The sequence below is a fragment of the Somniosus microcephalus genome, chromosome 17, assembly GCF_052327205.1.
Source record: "Somniosus microcephalus isolate GS21.2 chromosome 17, FLI_Smic_1.0, whole genome shotgun sequence".
NCBI lineage: Eukaryota > Metazoa > Chordata > Chondrichthyes > Squaliformes > Somniosidae > Somniosus > Somniosus microcephalus.
Window position 1 is genome coordinate 15,529,310 of NC_141003.1, and position 24,966 is coordinate 15,554,275.

The following is a 24,966-nucleotide window of genomic DNA, read 5'->3' on the forward strand; positions in this document are numbered from 1 at the left end:
TCGCATCCCATTGAAGTTAGCCCTATTCCAGTTCAGACGTTTCACTGTAGATTGTTCCTTGCTCCTGTCCATTGGTAATCTAAATCATATGATATGATGACCACTCGTCCCCAAGTGTTCTCCTACAGACACTTGGTCGACCTGGCCCACCTCATTCCCCAGCAGCAGATCCAGCAATGCCTCCTTCCTAGTTGGGCCAAGAGCATACTGGTCAAGTAAATTCTCCTGAAAACATTTCAGAAATTCCTCCTCCTTCTTTCCTTATACCCTAGCATTATCCCAATCGATATTTGGGTAATTAAAGTTCCCCAATATCACCGCTCTATAGCTCTTGCATGTCTCTGTGGTTTCCCTTCAGATTTCCTCCTCTACCTCCCTCTCACGATTTGGAGGCCTGTAGAATACCCCCAATAATGTGATCATACCCTTTTTGCCCCTCAAATCTGACCAAATGGATTCTCTCCATGTCCCTTCAAGGGCATCCTTCCTTTCCAACACTACAATGTGTTCCTTTATCAGCACTGCCACCCCACCTCCCTTTATTCATTCTCTATCTTTTCTGAACACCATGTACCCTTGAATATTAAGTGCCCAGTCCTCACCATTTTTAAGCCACGTTTCCGGTATTGCCACAACATCATATTGCCACATGGCTAATTGTGCTTGTAGCTCACCAAACGTATTCACCACATTTTGTGCTTTTATGTACATGCATTCTAAACACATTTTTGAATTTTTCGTTGTCTTTCTTGGTCTGCTCCTTTATAATATAGTACTATTTCCGCCTCCAGCACTACTTTCCCCTCCAGTACCATCCAACACACTCACTCTTCCATGCACCTCATTCCTCCCCTCCAATCCTACATGGTGGTGCCCACCCCCCTGCCAAGCTAATTTAAACCCTCCCCAACACCACCAGCAAACCTCCCCGTGAGAATATTGGACCTGGATCTGTTGAGGTGTCACCCGTCTCGCTTTTACAGGTCCCACCTTCTCCTGAAATGATTCCAATGCCTCGGGAATTTAAAGCCCTCCCTCCTGCACCATCTCTCCCACCACGCATTCATCTGTTCTATCTTCCTATTCATTTATTCACTAGCACGTGGCACCCGGAGTAATCCAGAGATTACTACCTTTGAGGTCCTTTTTAATCTCTTTCCTAGCTCCCTATACTCTGCCTGCAGGACCTCATCCCTCTCTCTGCCTATGTCGTTGGTACCAATATGGACAACGACCTCTGGCTGCTCACCCTCCTCCCTCAGAGTGTCCTGCAGCCGCTCAGTGACATCGTTGACCCGGGCACCAGGGAGGCAACATAACACTTTGGAATCACGTCTGCATCCACAGAAATGCCTATCTGTTCCGCTAACCAATGAATCCCCTATCACCATTGCTCTTCCACTCTTCTTCTTCCGCCCCACTGTGCAGCTGAGCCACCCATGGTGCCGTGGCCTTGGCTCTGGCTGCTCTCCCCAGAGGAGCCATCACCCCCATCAGTTTCCAGAACTTTGAACCGGTTAGCGAGCGAGATGCACTCTAGGATTCCTGCCTTACCTGCCTGGACCTCCTTCTCTGTCTGGTGATCACCCATTCCATCTCTGCCTGCACAATCCGAGGCTGCAGGGTGACCACTTCTAGAAACATGCTTTCCAAGTATTTCTTAGCCTTGCTTAGTATTTCTTAGCTACGCGTTACCTTTATCCCCGGCCTCCGACTCCGTTCCTCCCGCAGGTCCGCTCGCTCAGACTGGAAACTATGAAAGAATACAAAGGCAAATTACAAGGGGCCGTCTAAATGACTGAGAATGGAAAGTTATTGCTACAGAAGCACGGACTTATTTCACTGGAGCAGAAAAGGTTGGAGTGACCTGATAAAGGTTTTCAAGATTAGGAGGCGTTATGATAAGCAAACAGTGATAGAATATTTCCAGTGACCAGTAGACGGTGACATGTGAACATTATTTTAACAGATTCGCAAAAATGAAGAGGTAAAATACTCTTTGAACAGAGGCTGGTTAGAATATGAGCTGTGGACATTCTCTGCCACAAAACATTGTTGAATCACTGCCCAGGAATTCTTTTAGAAGTGAATTAGATGCTAGAAAAAGAGGAATATTAAAGGTATTAGAAAACTAAAAGGAAAATGGAACTAACTAAGTATTTCATATGGGGAGCACAAAAAGTACAGATTTTTAGAGCTGCGTGATCTGAATCTGTGCTGTAACATTCTAGGATTCTAAAATGCTTGTTAATGCCCACAGACACCCACGCAGTACAGTTAGGCCGAGCAAGAGGCAATGACCTGGGCGAGAGATAAATCACAAAAACCATAATGAATATCTTTAAATTTGGAGCTAAAGGTTAAGTCACTGAAACGGCTGGACTGCCTTTCTTCCAGTAACTAGCCGTAAATGCCCTTCCTATCCCTATAACTGAAGTGATCTACTTCCTCAATACTCACAGTTTAATCGTGGAAACGGCTCGTTAACTTTCAGCTGATGAGGCAGCCACGCTACAATAAAGAAGTGGTTGTAGTTCTATTCTCTTTCTTGAGGCTTGTTAATTCTGAACCTCTAGTTCCGGGTCAAACCTCACAACCTACTAATATCGACATTATCCACGTCTTTGAAATTTTAAATCCTGCATCAGCGTTAATTCGGACCTTCCCCCAATAAAAATGCATTAAGCTCTGTAGGGATTTTCTCACAACTTCAGTACTATATCCCGGATTCATAACTGTTGCTCGTCTGAGAACTCTCTAGAAGCACTATCCTTTTGAAGACAAAATCTAATTAGAATAATCGAGGCTATTCCTTTGGTAGCAACTTGAAATTGTCTGGCGCATCGCTTCAAATAGGAATGGATAGTCATACAGAATTTAAAGAAAGGCATCTCATGCTCCATCACCTGCACGCTGTGTTCAGAGGGTTTATGGGCGGGTCTGTACGAAAGGCTGATATTTAAAGATATTTAGTAGACGAGAATCATATATTAATAACTTCAAGTATAGCCATTGACCAAATAATATTACCCATAATTACTCCTGGGTAACTAGAAAACTTGTTCAAAATGTAGCTGCACAGTCAAAAGCAGTTTTGACTAAGTTTTGATAACAAACAGCCACAGACTGCGAGTGAAAGTTAAATCATTAAATAACATATTATAATGCTGTATAGAACTTAGAATTCTCTTAACAAAACTATAAACAAGATAACACTGAACATGGCAATGTTGGTGAAAAAATACTGGAAAGGCGGGATGCTACCTTAGTCTGTGTGACAATGGTATTTTGGCCATTAGAACCAATTAAAAAAGGTGATTTTGTTAAAAACCATATATGGACACTGGCCAAAACAACTTTTGATAAGGAAAGGGTTAGAACCTCGATACCCAAAGAATAACTTTACACAGGCGTACTGCGAGTACAAAGGAACAGACTTAAGACGACATCATCTGTGTCCGAGAGGTTCCAGAGACCTAGGGCTGCGAGCTACTCGTTAAATCTATCGCCTAATATTAAGTATATTACGCTGTATGTTTAATAAATCTTGATCTATTGCTCAAACACACTGGCTGCTGCCGATTGGTGTCTTGTCCAAGAACTCAGAGATCTATAAGATCTTACAGGTCCAAATCAAGAGAATCGCCTGCACCTGAAGTCAGGACGCAGTAACGCAACAAACAAATCAAAACACACAAAGAAAATCACGAATGGTTGATTGATAAGATAAGAGAGATCTAATAATCTTTATTCTTATTGAATTGATGTATGAGGGTAACTCGATACAACAAAATAATTAGCGTATCATTGCAGATATTTTTCATCTATTACGTACTACAGATTGATCAAAAATGTACAAGCAAGGTTCATTTTATTGCAAGTACTCAAATGAAAATTCCTCTAATATTTAAGCAATAACAAACAATTACATCTACATTCTATGATATAATACTGGAATAAGTGACTCTGTTTTCATTTGTTATTTTTGGATTTCCTCGATTTTTTGGAGCCTGACAATTCTAGCGTCGCGTAGGTCCTTTGTTTATTCGGTAACTCCGTGTTTGGAAAGACTGTTTATGGACCGGTTTGCCAGTTTCTTGGCTGTTGCTCAAAGTAGTCATCGGAATAATACACAAACTGCCTGAGCTACAATACACGACTAGAGTCAGCCAAACTTATATTCTCCATTATCGCATGAATGTTGGTGCTACTGCGGTGATCTGTGTCTGTCTCATCCGCTTCTCAGTCCCGTCTGAGGGCACGTGGCCCTCTCCTGGTCAAGCTTAAGCCTTGGAGTTTACAAGGTGCTGTTCAAATCTATTGCAGCATATTAGCGATTTGAGCCTTTGCTTCCTATGTGGGCCAGAAACAAAATATGTTGTTATGGGTCTGTTTCACTGCTTTCACCAGTTCACGTAATGCTGGTGAAACATTGAACAGAATGACCTGGGCTAGAGATAAAGCAGAAAAACCATAATGAATATCTTTAAATAAGTACGGATGTAAAGGCCGATAATTACTGTAACTAATATTTAAACGTGTCAATGTTCTCTCTACAACACAGTTACAGACACCTTTAAATGTGCAGCAGTTCTAGAACACGAATTCATTAAGCATTTCCCCCCCCCAAAAAACATATTATTGATTCTAAAAACAATTATTACCGAGGTACAGTTTCAGCGAAACTGACAGTTTTCTTTTGTGCTTTTCAGCCATTTATTACAGTACGCATCGGGAGCGGGGGAAAAATTGGTCTTCGGCGGTAGCGCGAAACGGGGGATAGCGAATCGGCAACCCGTTTCACACCGTGCCCGATTTTGTTTTCGGAAGGCCAATTTCATCCCCGAGCTCCCGGTGTTAAATATTTTTCTAAACGATTTGAATGACCCATTACGCGGGAGAAATACTTTTAGAAAATAGGCAAACTGTTCTGACATGATGATGATAAAATCTCTCCATTACAGCAATCATCATTCTTCATATTTCAACCCTTTGCGGAGATGCATGAATGAACGTTTCGGCTCTTCAATGCGTAGCGGTCCCTTTATACCTTTTTCACCTGTGAATTAATGACGTTTAATCAGAAAGAATGATTGAAGTATTTACTCAGTTTCAATATCAGCGTTTTCAAAGACATTTCTAGAGAAGGTGCAAAGTCGAACATGATTGTCAATTTCAGATTTTGCCGACAGTGTTTGAAATCCCAGCCCCTGTAGCGAGCAGCAATGGTCTTCTGCCATTTCGGGCCGGAGGCTCACCGCTTCATTCTAACTAATTGCGGAATCCCAATGGACTGGTTGGGAAAGTGATTGTGCGTCAGAGCAAATTTCATTTACCACTTGCCTTAAAGTGGAAATTTCTGTTGCATATATATAAATAATCAGATCCATTTTTAATTTGATTGTTGGAGTATTTCTGCGCTTTGAGGTGTAGAATTTATTACTGTCTTTGACAATCAGTGGACCCTGAAAACAGAAAACACTGACTTCAAGTTTAAGTCTTAATAGTAGAATTCTCCTTACTCTGTTAGTCGTAGATTCTCACTCCCCCTCTCCCGTCAGCTCTCTGAAGTGTTGTACTAAAATCAAAAGCTTACATCAGATCTTACCTTTATTAATCTGAAATTGGCAGTGCGTCCAAATGATGATCAGGAGAACTAGAAACGCCAATCCACCCACCGCATATCTAAAATACGAGTAGTAAGGGGGCATACCGACATTATCTGCAAGATTAATAGGAGCATATATATTAAGTTGTATATTATGGTGGGTGTTTTGTAAACAGAGGCCTAAGCAGAGTTTATTGGTTAAACAATGATGTTTTCAGTAAGTCCGCAGTATAGAACGGAAAATGACGTTTAAATTAATAATTTTTTACATAAAATATCATAGCGAACTTCATCATCGAATGGATGAGACGCAGCTGCAATAATATGCGAAGGGGTCCCGAATTTAAGGCTTTCGAACACTGTCGCAGCGGAGGTACAATACGAGAGGGACAAGTTTCCCTTTGACGGTGAAAATTGTTTCGCCGTTGCCAGCATAAATGCCGAATTGCAGAAATCGGTTAAACTCCTAAATCACACTGCATGTATTAAAGTAAGATCAACGCGCATTGGTTTATTAATTATTGTCTGTTGAGGCAAACAGTTGTTATTAAAACCATGTAAGCGGCTGTACTGCAGCCATGCCGTTAGCACAGTTTAAACGAAATGTATGAAACAGGTCCAACCTGCAATGCCATGGAGGGGTAAGGGGTACGTGTTGGCCAGTGGGTTAATTTCAGAACTCTTTACGAGGGTTCGCCGGAAGGGAGATCATGATCGGGAACTGCATTGGGAGAAGCCCGGGCGCAGGCAGCATCAATGCAGCTCCTGATAACAGACTTGATGCAGATAATGTAAACTAATAAAACCATTTTAACATGGAAAGAAACAAAAAATGATTACTAACGGGCAGAATGTGAAATATAATGGAGCAATAAAGATAAAGATCTTGGTGGTATTTAGCTGAAGTATCCGAAAGTGGGGTCAGGATCGGGAACTGCATTGGGAGAAATCTCAGAGCAAACAACATGACTGTAGCTCTTGGTAACAGTCTTGCAAGGAGAGCAGACAATGGTAAAGAATAAAACAATATTAACATGGAAACAGGCGAAACTGGAAATTATCATTAATAATAAGTAGGTGAGGAAATATAATCGGACAAAATATATATTGCTGCGTATGTTTCCTTTCCAAGGGGTTGGAGTATAAGAGTAAGAAAGTCTTGCTGCAATTATCTAGGGCTTTGGTAAGACAGCACCTGGGGTACTGTTTACCGTTTTGGCCTCCTTAACTAAGGAATTATATACTTCCCTTAGAGGGAGTACAACGAATGTTCATTAGTTTGATTCCTGTAATGAGAGGGTTGTCCTATGAAGAGCGATTGAATAGAATGGGCCTATATTCTCTGGAGTTTAGAAAAATGAAAGGTGATATCATTGAAATGTATAACATTCTTAAAAGGGCTTGACAGGGTAGATGCTGAGAGGATGTTTCCCTCGGTTCGAGAATCTAGAACTAGTCGTCATAATCTCTGGATAAGGGGTCGGCCATATAGGACTGAGATGAGGAGAAATGTCTTCATTCAGATTGTTTTGAATCTTCGGACTTCTCTACCCCACTGGGCTGTGGATGCTCAGTCGATGAAAATATTCAAGACTATGATCGATAGATTTTTGGGCACTAAGGGAATCAAGGGTTATGGGGATAGGACGGGAAAGTGGAGTTGAGTTAGGTCAGCCATGAAGTGATTGAATGGTGCAGCAGGTTCGATGGGCCATATGGGCTACTGCTGTTCCTATTTATTATGTTAATATGTTCTTATATTATTATACATCAATTAGAGGAATTTGAAAACAAATAAAGTTTGACTGAGAATATATGTGTGGCGGGCGATCTAACCCATTTTACAGCACATCGGGTTGTTCTGGTCGACGTGGAACAAACGACATAGGTAGGACCAGGGAGGAGGTCGTGCTGAAGTCAGGAGCTAAATTAAAAAGCAGGACCTCGAGGGTAACAATCGTTGGATTATTACCCGAGCCACGTGCAAATTGGCAGAGAAGCAGTCAGATCAGAGGAATTAACACGTGGCTAAAGGGCTGGTGTGGGAAAGAGTGTTCCTTTTCATGGGACACTAGCAGCAGTACTGGGACAGGAAGGAGCTGAACCAATGGGACGGGCGCCAGCTAAACCGGGATGGGACCTGTGTCCTATCAGAAAGGGTAAATAGGGAGGTGGCAAAGGCTTTAAATTAGTAAGATGGGGGCAGGGATCCACAAGAAATGAAACTAGATTAAATATAAACAAAACAGGAAATGAGAGCATAGGAAAGAATAAAGTAAGGGAGTACTTTGATGGCCAGCGAATAAATAGAGTTATAGAACAGGAGTGTAAAAAGATGGTTAAAATGAAAGTGAAAGTAAATGCTATTAAAAATGTCTGTACAGCACACAGTGTCCGTAATAAAACAGGGGAGCCGGATGCAATCATGCATTGTGAGGAGCCAGACCTAGTAGGGATTACTGAGACAAGGCTACAGACAAATTAGGGCTGGGAATTAAACATTGCAGCTTATAACATATTTAGAATAGTTAGAGAGGGAAAAAGGGGAGGTGGTGTATCTGTACTTATTAGGGATAACATAATGGCAGTAGAAAAAATTGACGCAGCTATCAGCATGACAGAAATAGAATGCATGTGGATGGAGATGAAAAATAAGAATGGTAAATCACACTAATCGGGGTAGTCAACAGGCCACCTAACAGTGAAAGGGATGTGGAGGATGAACTATGCAAACAAATTAGGAAAATTAGTAAAAAGTATAGAATAATTATCATGGGGGATTTCAACTACCCAGATATTAATTGGACAGAAGAGGTAGGTAAAGGGGATAAGGGAATGGAGTTTCTACAATGTGTACAGGACTCCTTTCTAACCCAATATTTAGAAAGCCCAAGAAGGGAGGATTTGCTATTGGATCTAGTAAAGGGGAATGAACCAGGGCAGATAAGAGAAATAAAAGTAGGGCAACATCTATGCAATATTGACCATGATATAATACTCTTTAAAATAATAATTGAGAAGGACCATGGTAATAGAGTAGAGAAAAGCTGATGTTGAGGGACTGAAAATAGAAATTGGGAAAATAAAACGGGCAATGATATTGGCAAACAATGAAATAAAACAGCAATGGGAATCATTTAAAACTGTGTTCAACAGAGTCCAGGAAAAATATATTCTGTTAAAAAACAAGAACAAACTAACCACTAATGAGATGCCATGGATGAATAAAGATATAATGGAAAATTGAGCGTAAGGAAAGAGGCATACATTAAGTGCATGGACAGCAGAGGAGAGCGTGATAAGGGAAAATACGAAGAGGTTAGGAGAGAAGTCAAAAAAAGGATAGTCAAAGAGGAACTATGAAACAAAATTTTCAAGGAACATTAAAAAAAAAGGAGGTCGGGATGGGAATAGGGCCATTAAGGGATGGAAAGGATAATACCACAGGCAGTGATAGAGGGATGGCAAAAATCTTAAATAATTAATTTGCCTCTGTATTTAACAGGGAGATAGAACTGGTGGACATAAAAATATAAGAACATAAGAAATAGGAGCAGGGGAAGGCCATTCACCCTTCAAGCCTGCTCTGCCATTCAATGAGATCATGGCTGATGTTCTGAATCAGTTCCATTCACCGGCCCAATTGCCATATCCTTTGATGCCTTTACTAGTCAGAAATCTGTCGACTTCTGTTTCGAATATACTCAATGACTGAGCATCCACAGCCCTCTGGGGTAGAGAATTCCAAAGATTCACCACCCTCTGTGTGAAGACATTTCTCATCTCAGTCCTGAATGGCCTACCCTTTATCTTGAGGCTGTGGCCCATGGTTCTATACTCCACAGCCAAGGGAAACATTCTCCCAGCATCCATGACATTGGATCACAAGATTAGTAATTAAATAGCTGCATTTAAAATAACAAGAGGAGATATATTAAATAAGCTGATCAAATTCAAAGAGGAAAAAATCCCTGGTCCAGATGGATTACATCTGTGCATTTTAAAAGAATCCAGGGAAGAGATAACAAAATTCTATAGACTCTGGAACAGTTCCCATGGATTGGAGGGTAGCTAATGTAACCTCACTATTTAAAAAACGTGGTAGAGAAAAAACGGGGAATTTTCGGCCGTTAAGCCAGACATCGGTAGTGGTGAAAATGCTAGAGTCCATTAGAAAAGATGTAATAGCAGAGCACTTGGTAAACAGTGACAGGGTTGGACAAAGTCAACATGGATTTACAAAAGGTAAATCATTTTTGACTAATCTACCGGAATTTTTTGAGGATGTAACTGGTAGAATAGATAAGGGAGAACCGGTGGATGTGGTGTATTTGGACTTTCAGAAGGCTTTCGATAAGGTCCCGCATAAGAGACTAGCGTGCAAAGTTAAAGCATATGGGACTGGGGGTATGGTACTGACTTGGATAGAAAACTGGTTGGCAGTCAGGAAGCAAAGAGTTGGAATAAATGGGTCGTTTTCCAAGTGGAAGGCAGTGACTAGTGGGGTACCACAGGAATGGGTGCTAGGACCCCAGTTATTCAGAATATATATTCATGATCTAGACGAGGGAACTACATCTAATATCTCCAAGTTTGCAGATGACACAAAGCTGGGTGGGTGTGTGCGATGTGAGGAGGATGCCGAGCGACTCCAGTATGAGTTGGACAGTTTGGGGGATTGGGCAGATGCATGGCAGATGCAGTATAATGTGGATAAATGCGAGGTTATCCACTTTTGTGCAAAAACAGGAAGGCAGATTATTATCTGAATGGCAATAGATTAGGAAAAGGGGAAGTGCAACGAGACCTGGGTGTCCTTGTGCACCAGTTGCTGAAGGTAAGCATGCAGGTGCAGCAGACGGTTAAGAAGGCAAATGGTATGCTGTCCTTCATAGCGAGAGGATTCGAGTACAGGAGCAAGGATGTCTTGCTGCAGTTGTACAGGGCCTTGGTGAGACCACACCTTGAGTATTGTGTGCAGTTTTGTCGCCTTATCTGAGGAAGGATGTTCTTGCCATGGAGGGAGTGCAGTGAAGATTCACCAGACTGATATCTGGGATGGCAGGAATAATGTATGAAGAGAGATTGGGACGATTAGGCTTATATTCGCTAGAGTTTAGAAGAATGAGAGGGGATCTCATTCAAACTTATAAAATTCTAACAGGACTAGACAGATTAGATGCAGGAAGGCTGTTCCCGATGGCAGGAGAGTCTAGAATCAGCGGTCCCAGTCTAAGGATAAGGGGTAAGCCATTTAGGACTGAGATGAGTAGGAATTTCTTCACCCAGAGAGTGGTGAACCTATGGAATTCTGTACCACAGAAGAGAGTTGAGGCTGATTCATTAAATATATTCAAGAAGGAGTTTGATATATTTCTTAAGGCTAAGGGGATCAAGGGGTATGGGGAGAAGGCAGGGACAGGGTACTGAATTTGGATGATCAGCCATGATTGCATTGAATGGTGGAGCTGGCCCGTGGGGCCGAATGGCCTACTCCTGCTCCTATCATCTATGTTTCTATGTAAAGGCATTACTACACATATTTAATAATCCATTAGAAAAAGATGTAGTGCCAGAGGACTGGCAGATAGCTAACATAAAGCAATATTTATGAAGGGAGATAGAACATGTCCAGGAACTATGGATCAGTCAGCTTAAATACGACAGTAGGAAAAATAAAGGAATCGCTACTAAAGGAGAAAATAGAAGAACATCTAGCAGCCAAAAATATAACAATGAATAGTCAGCATGAATTTCAAAAGGGAAAGTCTTGTTTGAACAACCTCCTTGAATTTTTTGAAGAGTTAACAGAGAGAATAGACAAGGGTAATGCAATATAATTAATTTATCTAGATTTTCAATAGGCCTTCTATAAGGTATCACGTAATAGACTAATGAATAAGGTCAGAGAATGCGGAGCCAGGGGACAACTAGCAGAATGGACAGCGAACTGGCTTCAAGACAAAAAGCAGAGAGTAGAGGTAAAGGGTAGCTATTCACAGTGGCAGAAGGTGGGTACTGGTGTTCCACAGGGATCAGCATTGGGACCACTGTTGTTCACAATATATATGAACAATTTAGACTTTGGAATCAAAAACACAATTTCTAAATTTGCGGATGACACAAATTGGGTTGATAGTTAATACTTAGGAGGACTGCAACAAATTATAGGAAGACCTTAATAATCTTGCAGAATGGACATATAATTGGCAAATGAAATTCAGCACGGAGAAATGTGAGGGATTACATTTTGGTTGGAAGAATAGGGAGGTCACTTATTACTTAGAACGTGCGAGTCTGGGTGGGGTAGAGGAACAAAGGGATCTCGGAGTACAAATACACAAATCAATTAAAGTAGTGACACAGGTTAACAAGGCCATAACAAATAAAGCAGGCACTAGGATTTATTTCTAGAGGTACAGAATTGAAAAGTAGGGAAGTTATGATAAACCAGTATCGAACCTTGGTTAAACCATACTTGGAGTACTGCGCACAATTCTGGTCACCATATTATAAAAAGGCTATAGAGACACTGGAGAGGGAGCAGAGAAGATTTACAAGGGGATACCAGAAATGCGACGGTATGCCTATCAGGAAAGAATGAACCGGCTGGGTCTCTTTTCATCTGGAAAAATAAGGCTGAGGGGTGAACTAATTGAGGTCTTTAAAATTATGAAAGGTTTTGATAGAGTAGATAGAGAGAGAATGTTTCCATGTGGTGAGAACGCGGAACTCGCTACCACAGGGATTAGTTAAGGCAAATAGTATAGATGTATTTAAGGAGAGGCTAGATAAACATATGAGGGAGTAGGGAATAGAGGGTTATGCTGACGGTGTAAGTTGCGGAAAGACGGGAGGAGGCTCGAGTGGAGCATAAACGCCGGAATGGACTGTTTGGGCCCAATGGCCTGTTTCTGTGCTGTATATCCTATGTACTCCTATGTAATGATATTATACATTAAAACATGAATTTAATACTTTCGTTGATATCTCCCACGGGGTTTCTGTGGACTAACTTCATGATTGTTAGCATGTACAAACTCTACGATTTTTCTCTTTACGAATTTAACAGAAGCTGTTTTTGTACTGTAGGCTTCATACCTTGGTTAGATTTAGAAACAACATAGGTGACAGCAGCTGAAGTCTCGAGAGAGACATGAGAAACCAAACAGGTATAATTGGCCTTTCTCGGGACAGACTGCATCTCAGTCAAAGAGCTGCAAACTTCATACAGTCCCTCCGTGTTCTGCACTTTCCTGGTATCTATTCCTGATGCAGTTTCGACGCCATTTTTATACCAAGTGAGGGTGAAATTCTCCGGATAAAACGCAGCCGTTTCACACACAAGAGTCAGAGACGCAGGTGAATTCCCTTCAGTTGTCCTGGAGACAATCTTCAGTGGGGTTGGGGCCGCTGCAGAGCAGAGAATGAACAAAGTCGGTTTACTGAGCACCATTGCGAGAAATTAAATATGATTCTGATTTGCCTTCGGTGCATTATATTATCATAGCACCATTACAAAGCACAGCCTCTTGTCATGTTAATGCTATGCATGCCATCTACACACACCCTATCCATATCTCTCGTAGACTCCGGCATCTGTTCAAATTTACTTGCGCCATCCACTCCAAGACTTTGAGTCACTCAGCAGTTACTCAGACATCGCAACGGTTGCTAATCGATGTTTGCGTTTCATAGTCCCCAAGTATTAAATAATTAAACCCTGGGGGTAAGTAAGCGCCCCGAGACCCTCCGTGTTTTTTATTCATAGATTGACATTGAGGTGTAATTTGCATTTTGTAGATGATAAAACGAGGGCTTGGTAGATTTCGGACAGATCTCACAGCCGAAGCCGGACATTTTCTGAAATAAATTATGCTGAGTTGAAGCTCAGGAGGTTTCGGTGCCACAGTTTCTCGTTATTGTTTTATTTATTGGAGGTTAGTAAGGTGACAACGCTGTGTGTTCCAAGCTTCAGTTTGTTGAGTGAATCCATTGATCAACAGTTAGTTTCACGCTGGCTTTCTAATCCCTGACGCTAACATTATGTGAGAATTAATTTCAGGAACGTTAAACCGCAAAGACAGCGATGGGGGCAGACAGAAATGAGCCAAGATGTAGATGTTGGGTGAGACGCATTAGCAAGAACGATTTTCAGTCAGTTATATGCTTGGAACTTGTTCCGAGCTTCCGCTATTAGACATCAGGTGTATAAATTGTTGAATTATAGTCTAATTGGTTAATATTGATACATTTTGCAATACTCTGCCTGTGACATTGAATGTCTATTTAGCAGTTCGACACAGAGAACACGAACATACAAGTTAACTTACCTAGAAATGTATTGATAGGAATGTGTATACTGCCAAAGGCGGTGCAATAAAGCATTCACAAAACATCCCAATTTGTTATGCTCGATATATTTTCGACAGTGCCGCTCTCGTGTGTTTCACACTTACCATGCACAATTAGATGTGATCCGGTTCCATTTCCTCGAATTATTCCCCGATGGAACACTGCACAGTGGTAGACTCCAGAGTCTCGGAAACTTGCGCCCAGCAACTGAAAGAACCCGCTCGCTTTACTTTTCAGACCAAATCGTTTTCTGTTATCGGCGCTTGTGCGCAGGTATTCATTCTCACCCTGTTTCCACCAATACACTCTTACCCAGGAATTGTCCTGCGAGATGGAGAATATGCAGTAGAAGGTGATGATCCCCCCTCTGGATACAGTCGCTTGTTTGGGGGCTTGAGTCACACTGAACGAAATCTGGTCCGCTGCTGTCAGAAAATATAGTCAAGTACAGGTTAATTGTATTAGACAAGTCATGGAGTTGGAAGAGAGAGAAATGATCTAAATAGAGGGAGCACGTTTCACTAAATTAGTGTGAAAGCTACCTTGGAATCATTTTATAAATTAAAGGAGCTGCGACAATGAATAAAGAGATACCTGTGTAAATAATCCCCCAGAGAGTCAGGCACAGGAAAAACAAAGTCGCCGACATTCTGAGCAACAGATTCAACTGATGACTCTCTGCAGTAACTGCGAGTTTGCAACTGTTAAGAATGGTTTGCGGTTACTTTTCAATAAGATACGTCGCAATGACGTTTAACATCATGTAATTGTGGGTTCAGAAATTCGGCTTCGTTTGTGAAGTAGGATTTTTTAACTTCTGCACTTAAATCGACTGCTGGAATCACATGTGTGACAGACAGCAAAGAGTAAAGCAATATATTTGATTTTCAAGTGCAGAATTTACTAACACTCGTGGCAAGTGACGGCAGTCTAAGCAGGTTGGATACAGAGGAAAAGCGTTGGAGAATGTTAGTTTGGTTGACCATGTCAAAAGGGAGTTTAAACGAACATAAGAGGAGATTACGCACCATGGTCACAGTGACACTTACTCTAATTAATGGCAGTTTTGATGTTGCGTGCAAGGTAGAAAACTGAGTGGAGAGGTTAAAACTGGGACTGGTGGGCACCTAGGCACGCATCTGGGAGGTGACAGCTGGTTCACTATTTTAAGGGAAGTTGGAAATTTGGTGGCAGTTTGCAAGGAGAGAGCGGTCGAGTGTGAGCATATTGAGAATGGGTGACCACAACTGTTTCCAAACGAAAGGGGACAGTCTCTATTTATCGTTTATAATTTTAGCTATCATGGAGGCCAGAAAAGGAAGTTGGGTGGTCAGCGGTTAAGTCCGACTGGGGTCTATGATTCAGGAGGTGTTTCATGTGGATTAGATGAGTGCATGTGGGGAAGAAGGAAGATAAATACACGGAAACAGGGATTCAGAGGTACGGTATGATGGGGAAGAGAGATTTGGCCTGGTGTGCACGGGGAAAGGAGGAAGCCGTAGATGTAGCTGAGCGGATGGTCTCTATTTGATGACAAATAAACTCATGAGGTCTGTGAACTTAGTGGATAAAGTTTCAATATGTGGTTGGTAGAGGGTGAAAGAAACAGTGGGTTACTGTTGATCCCCAGTACAATTGCAGAGCAGTGGGCAGTTGCGGCAGAGAACAGTGAGACTCTGCAAGTCTTCACATGGTCCAGCCATATCTGGCCTTGGATGTGTTATAAGAATCCCTCGTGTCAGCGACGCTCGGCCCTAGGTTACCCTGCCAAAGATTTTGCTAGGACATCCAAATTGGATGTAACAAAGTTTTATTGTAACACTTAGCAGTATCAATCATACACGCAGTATTAAACAGCGATTACAGATTCAAGGTTGGTATTTCCCAATCTTCTGGTCAGCAGCGCAGCATGGAAGGTCTTGTTCAAAAATCTGCTGTGTTTGGTTCTATCTGTGCTCTTGCACTTATACCGCTTTCCTTATGCCTCTGTGGTGCATGAATATTGAGAGCGATTATTTCCTCGTTGTTCTGAGTCCCTCTGCGCTTGCGCCCCCGTTTGGTACAGCGGATGCACTCTCGATCCGGTCGCACATGCGCACCCGATATTACGGCGGCTGCGGCTCGCGGCATCAACCAGCAGCTTTCCTCGGCTCTCTGTGGAGAGGTTCAAGGGATTGCATGAGGTTGGAGAGGAGAGGGGACCGAAGCGGGGTGGATAAGATAGCAGCTCGGAGGCAGGGGAGAGAGGAGCTCGGAGAGGGGGAGAGAGAGGAGCTCGGAGAGGGGAGGGAGGAGAGGGGAGATGGGAGAGAGCAGCCCATGGTGAGGGAGAAGGTCAGGAACTGAGGGGGGGAGAATGTCACGAACTCAGTGGGGAGAAGTTCAGGAGCTCGGGAGTAGGGAAGAATGTCAGGGACTCGGTGGGAGAAGGTGAGGAACTCGGGCAGAGACGGTCAGGAGCTTGGGTGACGGGCAGAAGGTCAGTAACTCGGGGTGGGGCGAAGGGCTGGAGCTTGGGGGTGGGGAAAAAGTCAGGAATTCGGGGAGAAGGTGGGGAACGAGGGGGAGGGGAGAAGTTCAGGAGCTGGGGGGCAGAGGAGAAGGTCAGGACCCGGGGGGAGAAAGTCAGTAGCTGGGGTGTGGGGGGGTTTGGTGGTGTGGCGGGCGGAGATCAGGAGCTTGGGCGGGGTGTGGTCAGGAACTCCGGTGGTGGGGAGAGCGGTTGCGGCGGTGTTTAGAGCATGGGGAGAACAGTGGGGATAGGGAAGAATGTGATCCAGGTCTAAAGCGGGGACTTGAGAGAAAAAGATGATCCAGATGGGAAGATGGATCACGTTCTCCCCCTCAGTTAGACGTGGATCATGTTCTTCCAAATGGAAGAATCAGTGAATCCCTTCTCAAACACAGAGCATGTGAATGACCTCTCCCCAGTGTGAACTCAGTGGTGTGTCAGAACGTTGGATGCTTACGAACATACGACCAATGACGGACAGGTAAAGACCATCTTGACAATCGAGCCTGTCCCACACAAAGGCGAAACCTTGTGTATCACTACATATACACCCCACCCCACCTGAAACCATGTGATCACTGGGGGAGGCAAAAAGAACAAGAAACCCATGGCAATTTGGGCAAAATATCTGGGAAATTGTTCTCCGAACCATCTAGTTGATGGAAACGAGTCCAGGAGATCACTCTGGCCCTGAATTCGCTGCAGTACCTAGACTATGTAAGAGGTGATCCCTGCCCCAAAGAGACAAAAATCCAGCTCTGGCTTGAAGGAATTCAGTGGGTCTGCATCCACCACGTGAGACAGCATGAGAACCACCTCTTGACATCTAACCTAGATCTAGCCTCATACAACTTAGTTTTGTTGACCCCATTTCCTGCCTAACCGATTTAATTGAAATAAACTGTCATCTGGAAGACAATCTATTCCCTTTGTTACGTTATAAACCTCAACCAGATACCCCTCCCAAGTCTAAGTTTCTCTTAGGTAGAGAGTCCCAACTCTTTTAGCCTATCGTGATAACTAAGATGCTTTAGACTGGGAATTAGTCTACTGGTCCTCCTCTGCACCCTTTCCATAGCCTCAATATCACCCACCATGTGATGAGACCAAAACTGGAAACAGTTTTTCAAGTGCAGCCTGACTAAGGCCTTCTACAATGACAAAACAGTATGCCTCGTCTTGCACTGAATTGTCCTATGGATACACCTCAACAACCTATTTGCTCTAGCTATGGCTATATGGTATTGCTCCTGTACCTTTAAGGATTTATGCACTAGAATGCCCAAATCTCTTTCTATCTCCACCATATTTCATGTCTTTCCCTGAAGGGTGTATGAATGTTGAGCATTTGTACAGCTCACATGTATAACACTGCACTTATCTAAGTTATACATAATTTTTTGAGCCCAATCTCCCAACACATTAAGATCTACCTGAAGCAGGTGAGCATCATCTACAGTTCTAACACTCGCACAGATCAAGGTATCATCTGAAAATGTTCAGATTGTGCCCCCAACACCTACATTCATATCATGAATAAAATATGTAAAGAGAACGGTCCCAACACTGATCCCTGCGGGACACCACTGGTGAGCCATCTCCAAAAAGATTCAAATCCATCCATAACTACTTTCTTTTCTACGTCTTGCCAGCCAGTTCTGAATCCAGCTCAATGTATTACCACTAATACCAGATGTTTTGATCTTATAGAGAAGCCTCTTATGCGGTACCTTTTCAAAAGATTTTTGGATATCTGATTCGACAAATACTACTGGAATTCCCTCATCCACCAACGTTGTAACTTCCTCAAAAAATAGAATTCGATTTGTAAGACATGACCTCCTTTATATAAAGCCATGTTGGTTGTCCCTAATATGTGCCTCTCTATCCATGTATTCGTATATTGCATCACTAATCATTCATTCATGCATCTTACCTATTACTGACGTTAAACTAATGAGCCTATACTTACCCATGTCTGTTTTGTCACCTTTTTTAAAGATGGGGACTACACCAGCCTCCTTCCAGTCTATTGGAACAATTCCAAAGTTCAGTGAGCTATTAAAAGTTAAAGGCTAGGGACTCGCACCTTTGGCCCATCTTCCTGAGGACCCTCGGATGGATATCATCTGGCCCGGCTGCTCTATCTATTTTCAAGTTCTTTATTCTTTCTAAAACAATACGCTCATCTATGTTAGTACTAGATTTGTTAGTAACGTTATTAAATTCTAATAGTTGAGCATCAGTTTCAAAGATGAAGACCAGCGCAAAATACTCATTTAACATTTCCACTATACCCAGTGACTTCTTTGTAACCTGTCCTAGAATACCCTTCAGTGGCCCAATACAGTGCTTGATAGTTCTCTGACTCTCCACATAACTGAAAAGGCTTTCCCTATTACTGCCACAGTTGTCTACGACCCTTTTTTTCACTAGCCTTTTTTGCTGAACTAATAGTAGCCTTCCTTTTCTTTAGTTGCTCCATGTAATCAAATGTTTAGTTGCGTATTAAGTGTCTTTAATTCAGAGAAACATTTGTTTACATCTTATTTGTCTTTATACATAACCAATCAGCTACCTTGGCTTTTCTTACAACATTTCCTTCTTTTGATTTTGGGTATATATTTGTTTTCCATCTTTTTTTATCTTGTTCTTAAAAACTTTTCATTTATTTTCTACATCGTTCTCATCACCACCCAGGAGGGCTAGCCAATTTAGCCGTTCCAAATCATCTGCCATTTTGCTGAAGTTTGCTCTTCTGAAATCTGGTACGAGTTGTAAGTTCTGAGTACCTTTAGGTCTACTAGCCAATTGGAAACGTATACTGTTGTGGTTACTGTTGGCCAGATGTTCCTCCACATGGAGGCCCGATCCGAGGTCAGACTCACTACTAAACACACAATCCAATATATGATTATCCCTAGTTACTTCATTAAAATGTTGAGTCAGGAAACAGTCTTGCATATTTTCGACAATTTTTTCACCTGCACTTCCCACCACAACAGCAGGTAACCCATTATGCCAATGAATGCCAGGAAAATTAAAATAATTCATCAGACAAAAGTGCCATTTTATATTAAAAGCATTTTCAATCAGTTTCCATAATAACTCATTAAGCAGTATCAGGGCATTTTGAAAATCATAATGCAGTCAAGCAGGGTCAGCATGGTTTTATGAAAGGGCAATTATGTTTAACAAACTTGCTGCAGTTGTTTGAGGAGGTAACGTGCAGGGTGGACAAAGGGGAACCAGTTGATGTGGTGTATTTAGATTTTCAGAAAGCATTCGATAAGGTGCCACATAAAAGGTTACTGCTTAGGATAAGAGATCAAGGAATTGGGGGTAATATATTAGCATGGATAGAGTGTTGGTTAACTAACATAAAGCAGAGAGTCGGGATAAATGGGTCATTTTCCAGTTGGCAAATGGTAACTAGTGGGGTGCCACAAGGATCGGTGATGGGGCCTCAACTATTTACAATCTACATTAATGACTTGGAATAAGGGAGCGAGTGTAATGTAGCCAGGTTTGCAGATGATACAAAGATGGGTGGGAAAGCAAGTTGTGCAGAGGACTCAATAACCTGCAAAGGGATATAGACAGGCTAAGTGAGTGGGCAAACATTTGGCAGATGGAGTATAATGTGGGAAAGTGCGAGGTTATACACTTTGGCAGGAAAAATAAAAAAGCAAATTATTATTTAAATGGAGAGCGATTACAAAATGCTAGAGTTGAGAGGGACCTGGGGGTCCTTGTGCATGAAACACAAAAAGTAAGCATGCAGGTACAGCAATTAATCAAAAAGGCAAATGGAATGTTGGCCTTTATTTCAAAGGGGTTGGAGTATAAAAGCAGGGAAGTCCTGCTACAACTGTACAGGGTATTGGTGAGACCACACCTTGAGTACTGCGTACAGGTTTGGTCTCCTTATTTAAGGAAGGATATACTTATGTTAGATTCGAATTTTTGGAGAAACTCTAGATGGAGACGGAATTGAGGACAAGTACAAAATTTATTAAAGAAACTAAGAGAGGCTTGTTATCAAGGGAGAGTCACCCTGCTCCCTCAAACAGGAGGTGCACTCACAGGGAATAAACAGTGATTCATTCAAGTAATAAAGTTCGATAAGCACCACCCACCTACTACAGAATGGGGCGTGTACATACAAACAATGTCATAATAATTACTCTTTATTGGTTTATGTGGTTAGTCACTCAAATGTCGCGTCCACCACTCAACTGTCGGGCCCACCCCCTTGAACTCAGGTAACCCCTGACCATGCTAGCCACAGATCTGGAGTTTAATTCTACTCCCACATTTTGTTGCTATCTTTTTCTCGCTACAGGCCTTGTTTATAGTTTGCAACTTAGTACAGTTTTGTTTTTTAATTTGTACCCTTATCTCCTGGGAAGCAGGGCAGTGTTTAGACACTGCTCTACTGAAGTGCTGACAACACACATGTTGTTGCCTCCCTGGTGCCAGGGTCAAGGATGTCACTGAACGGCTGCAGGGCATTCTGAAGGGGGTGGGTGAACAGGCAGAGGTCGTGGTTCACAATGGGACCAACGACATAGGTAGGAAGTGGGATGAGGTCCTGCAACAAGAATTTAGGGAGCTAGGTAGCAGATTAAAGAGCAGGACCTCAAAGGTTGTAATCTCTGGATTACTCCTGGTGCCACGTGCTAGTGAGTATAGGAATAGAAGGATAGAGCAGATGAATGCGTGGCTAAACAGTTGGTGCAGGAGGGAGGGCTTTAGTTTCCTGGATCACTGGGCCTGCTTCTGGGAAAGGTGGGACTTGTACAAGTCGGACGGGTTGCACGTGAACCAGAGCGGGATGAATATCCTTGCGGGGAGGTTTGCTAGCACTGTTCGGGGGGAGTTTCAACTAAAATGGCAGGGGGTTGGGAACCTGAGCAGGGAGACAGAGGAAAGGAAAACAGGGATAAAAGCAACAGATAGGAAGGAGAAAAACAAACGTGGTATTCAGAGAAATCATCGGTTTAAATCAAACGTGGCCACAGTAAATAATAATTCTAATAGGTCTAAGAGCATTAAAAAAACAAGCCTGAAGGCTTTGGCCTAGAAATTCATTAAGGCGCTGCCAGCTTTGCGGCCAGTTACCACCTAAAGAGGGCTTCTGCACCAAAAAGGAGTTTGCGCTGATATTCAGCGCAGCGGTATTGGCGGCGGTAGCTGTTAGCGCTGCGCCGGCACCGATGACGTCATCGGTGTGCGCAGTGCCCCGGTTCTGCCCCGAAACCGGCCCGATCCCCATATTTAGTTGCGGCCGCCTCCTCCGCAGCGGCCGCAAACAGCGACCAGAAAACGGGGCCGTACTGTAGCCTTAGTGGGGCGCTTTCAGGTGGAGGTGCGGCCGGCCGCTTTTTCGGCGGCCGCCTGCCCGCACCTCCTTCCCCGGCCTCCTCCACCACCCCCCCCGCGGCATTGCCAGCTGCTTTCCGTGAACCCAGCATATCTCCGTGGTGCCGGGCTCATTTGCCGGCACTATCCAGCGGCGATCTCCCTGTTGCAGGCAGCTCCCCCTTAAGAGAAGGAGGAGGCCTGCAGTACCGCAGCCTGCCGCTCCGCAGCGGCTGGCGCAGCGGCGCCAAGAGCGCTGAAATTCATTTTCAGCGCCCCAAGCGGAGGCGGGCACACCCTGGAATAGCGCCCGGTTCCGAATTGGGGCGCAAAAACTGAATATCTGACGATCGCAAATGGCTCCCCTCCCAGCGCTAACTTTTGGGCGCTAGCCAGCTGGCGGGGCCATAGTGAATTTCTAGGCCTTTGTGTCTTAATGCACGGAGCATTTGTAATAAGGTGGATGAATTGGCTGCACAAATAGAGGTAAACAAATACGATTTGTTTGGGATTACAGAAACGTGGCTCAAGGATAGCCAAGACTGGGAACTCAACATCCAGGGGTATTCGATATTCAGGAAAGATAGGCAAAAAGGAAAGGGAGGTGGGGTAGCATTACTGGTTAAAGAAGGGATTAATACAATTGTAATGAAGGATATTAGCTCTGATGATGTGGAATCTGTATGGGTAGAATTGAGAAATACTAAGTGGAAAAATACATTAGTGGGAGTGGTATATAGACCTCCAAACAGTAAGGTGGAGGTTGGGGATGGCATTAAAAGGGAAATTAAAGAAGCGTGCAATAAGGGCACAACAGTCATCATGGGTGACTTTAACCTACAGAAAGATTGGGCCAACCAAATTAGTAACAATACTGTGGAGGAGGAATTCCTGGTGTGTTTATGGGATGGTTTCCTGGACCAATATGTCGAGGAACCAACCAGAGATCAGGCCATCTTAGACTGGGTATTATGCAACGAGAAAGGATTAATTAGTAATCTTGTTGTACGCGGCCCTTTGGGTCGGAGCGATCATAATATGATCGAATTCTTCATTAAGATGGAGAATGAAGTAGTTGACTCAGAGAGAAGGGTCCTCAATTTAAATAAAGGAAACTACGATGGTCGGAGGAGCGAGTTGGTAGGATTGAGTGGGGAATGGCGCTCAAAGGGTTGACGGTGGATAGGCAATGGCAAACTTTCAAAGACCGAATGGATGAGCTACAGAATTTGTTCATCCCAGTTTGGCATAAAAATAAAACAAAAAAGGTGACTCAAACGTGGCTAACAAGGGAAATTAGGGATAGCATAAGATCCAAGGAGAGGACATATAAATTGGCTAGAAAAAGCAATAATCCTGAGGATTGGGAGCAGTTTAGGAGTCAACAAAGGAGGACAAAGGGATTAATTAATAAAGGGAAAATAGAATATGAGAGTAAGCTTGCAGGGAACATAAAAACTGACTGTAAAAGCTTTTATAGATATGTGAAGAGAAAAAGATGAGTGAAGTCAAGCATAGGTCCCTTACAGTCAGAATCAGGGGAATTTATAATGGGAAACAAGGAAATGGCAGACCAACTAAATGCATACTTTGGTTCTGTCTTCACAAAGGAGGACACAAATAACCTCCCAGAGATGCCGGGGAACATAGGGTCTGATGAAAGAGTGGAACTGAAAGAAATCAGTATTTGTAGGAAAATGGTGTTAGGAAAATTGATGGGACTGAAGGCCGATAAATCCCCAGGGCCTGCTGGTCTACATCCCAGGGTACTTAAGGAAGTGGCCCTAGAGATAGTAGATGCATTACTGATCATCTTCCAGAACTCGATAGACTCTGGAACGGTACCCATGGATTGGAGGGTAGCTAATGTTACCCCACTATTCAAAAAAGGTGGTAGAGCAAAAGCGGGGAATTTTAGACCGGTAAGCCTGACATCGGTCGTGGGGAAAATGCTAGAGCCTATTATTATAAAAGATGTAATAGCAGAGCACTTGGAAAGCAGTGACAGGATCGGACAAAGTCAACATTGATTTACAAAAGGTAAATCATGCTTGACTAATCTACTGGAATTTTTTGAGGATGTAACTGGTAAAATAGATAAGGGAGAACCAGTGGATGTGGTGTATTTGGACTTTCAGAAGGCTTTCGATAAGGTCCCACACAAGAGATTAGCGTGCAAAATTAAGGCACATGGGATTGGGGGCAAGGTATTGACTTGGATAGAGAACTGGTTGGCAGACAGAAAGCAAAGTGTTGGAATAAACGGGTCGTTTTCCGAGTGGCAGGCAGTGACTAGTGGTGTACCGCAAGGATCGGTCCTAGGACCCCAGCTGTTCACAATATATATTAATGATCTGGACGAGGGAATTGGATGTAATATCTCCAAATTTGCAGACGACACAAAGCTGGGCGGGAGGGTAAGCTGCGAGGAGGATGTCAGGAAACTCCAGTACGATTTGGACAGGTTGGGTGACTGGGCAGAAACATGGCAAATGCACTCTAATGTGGATAAATGTGAGATTATCCACTTTGGTGGCAAAAACAGGAAGGCAGATTATTATTTGAATGGCGGTGGATTGGGAGAAGGGGACGTGCAGGGAAACCTGGGTGTCCTTGTGCACCAGTCGCTGAGGGTAGGCATGCGGGTGCAGCAGGTGGTTGGGGGGGCGGGTGGTGTGTTGGCCTTCGTGGCGAGAGGGTTCGAGTGCAGGAACAAGGATGTCTTGCTACAGTTGTACAGGGCCTTGGTGAGACCACACCTTGAGTATTGTGTGCAGTTTTGGTCACCATACCTGAGGAAGGACGTTCTTGCCATGGAGGGAGTGCAGCGAAGATTCACCAGGCTGATACCTGGGATGGCAGGAATGACATATGAGGAGAGATGGTGTCGATTGGGCTTATACTCACTGGAGTTTAGGAGATTGAGAGGGGATCTCATCGAAACCTATAAAATTCTGTCAGGTCTGGACAGACTAGATGCAGGAAGGATGTTTCTGATGGCCGGGGAGTCCAGAACCAGGGGTCATAGTCTAAGGATAAGGGGTAAGCCATTTAGGACTGAAATGAGGAGGAATTTCTTCACCCAGAGAGTAGTGAACCTGTGGAATTCTCTGCCACAGAGGGCGGT

General features: G+C 43.2%; 1 protein-coding gene across 1 annotated transcript; it reads right to left on the reverse strand.

Moving 5' to 3' along the window:
* Positions 1 to 2,014: 2,014 nt before the first annotated feature.
* LOC147105527 (tyrosine-protein phosphatase non-receptor type substrate 1-like) lies at positions 2,015 to 14,612 on the reverse strand. The gene is made up of 5 exons (XM_086010919.1): positions 14,558 to 14,612; positions 14,068 to 14,388; positions 12,679 to 13,021; positions 5,609 to 5,685; positions 2,015 to 2,097 (listed from the first exon to the last, which is right to left on the reverse strand). The coding sequence occupies exons 1-5, from the start codon at positions 14,610 to 14,612 to the stop codon at positions 2,015 to 2,017; spliced, it is 879 nt and encodes a 292-aa protein (XP_085867045.1).
* Between the last annotated feature and the right edge of the window lie 10,354 nt (positions 14,613 to 24,966).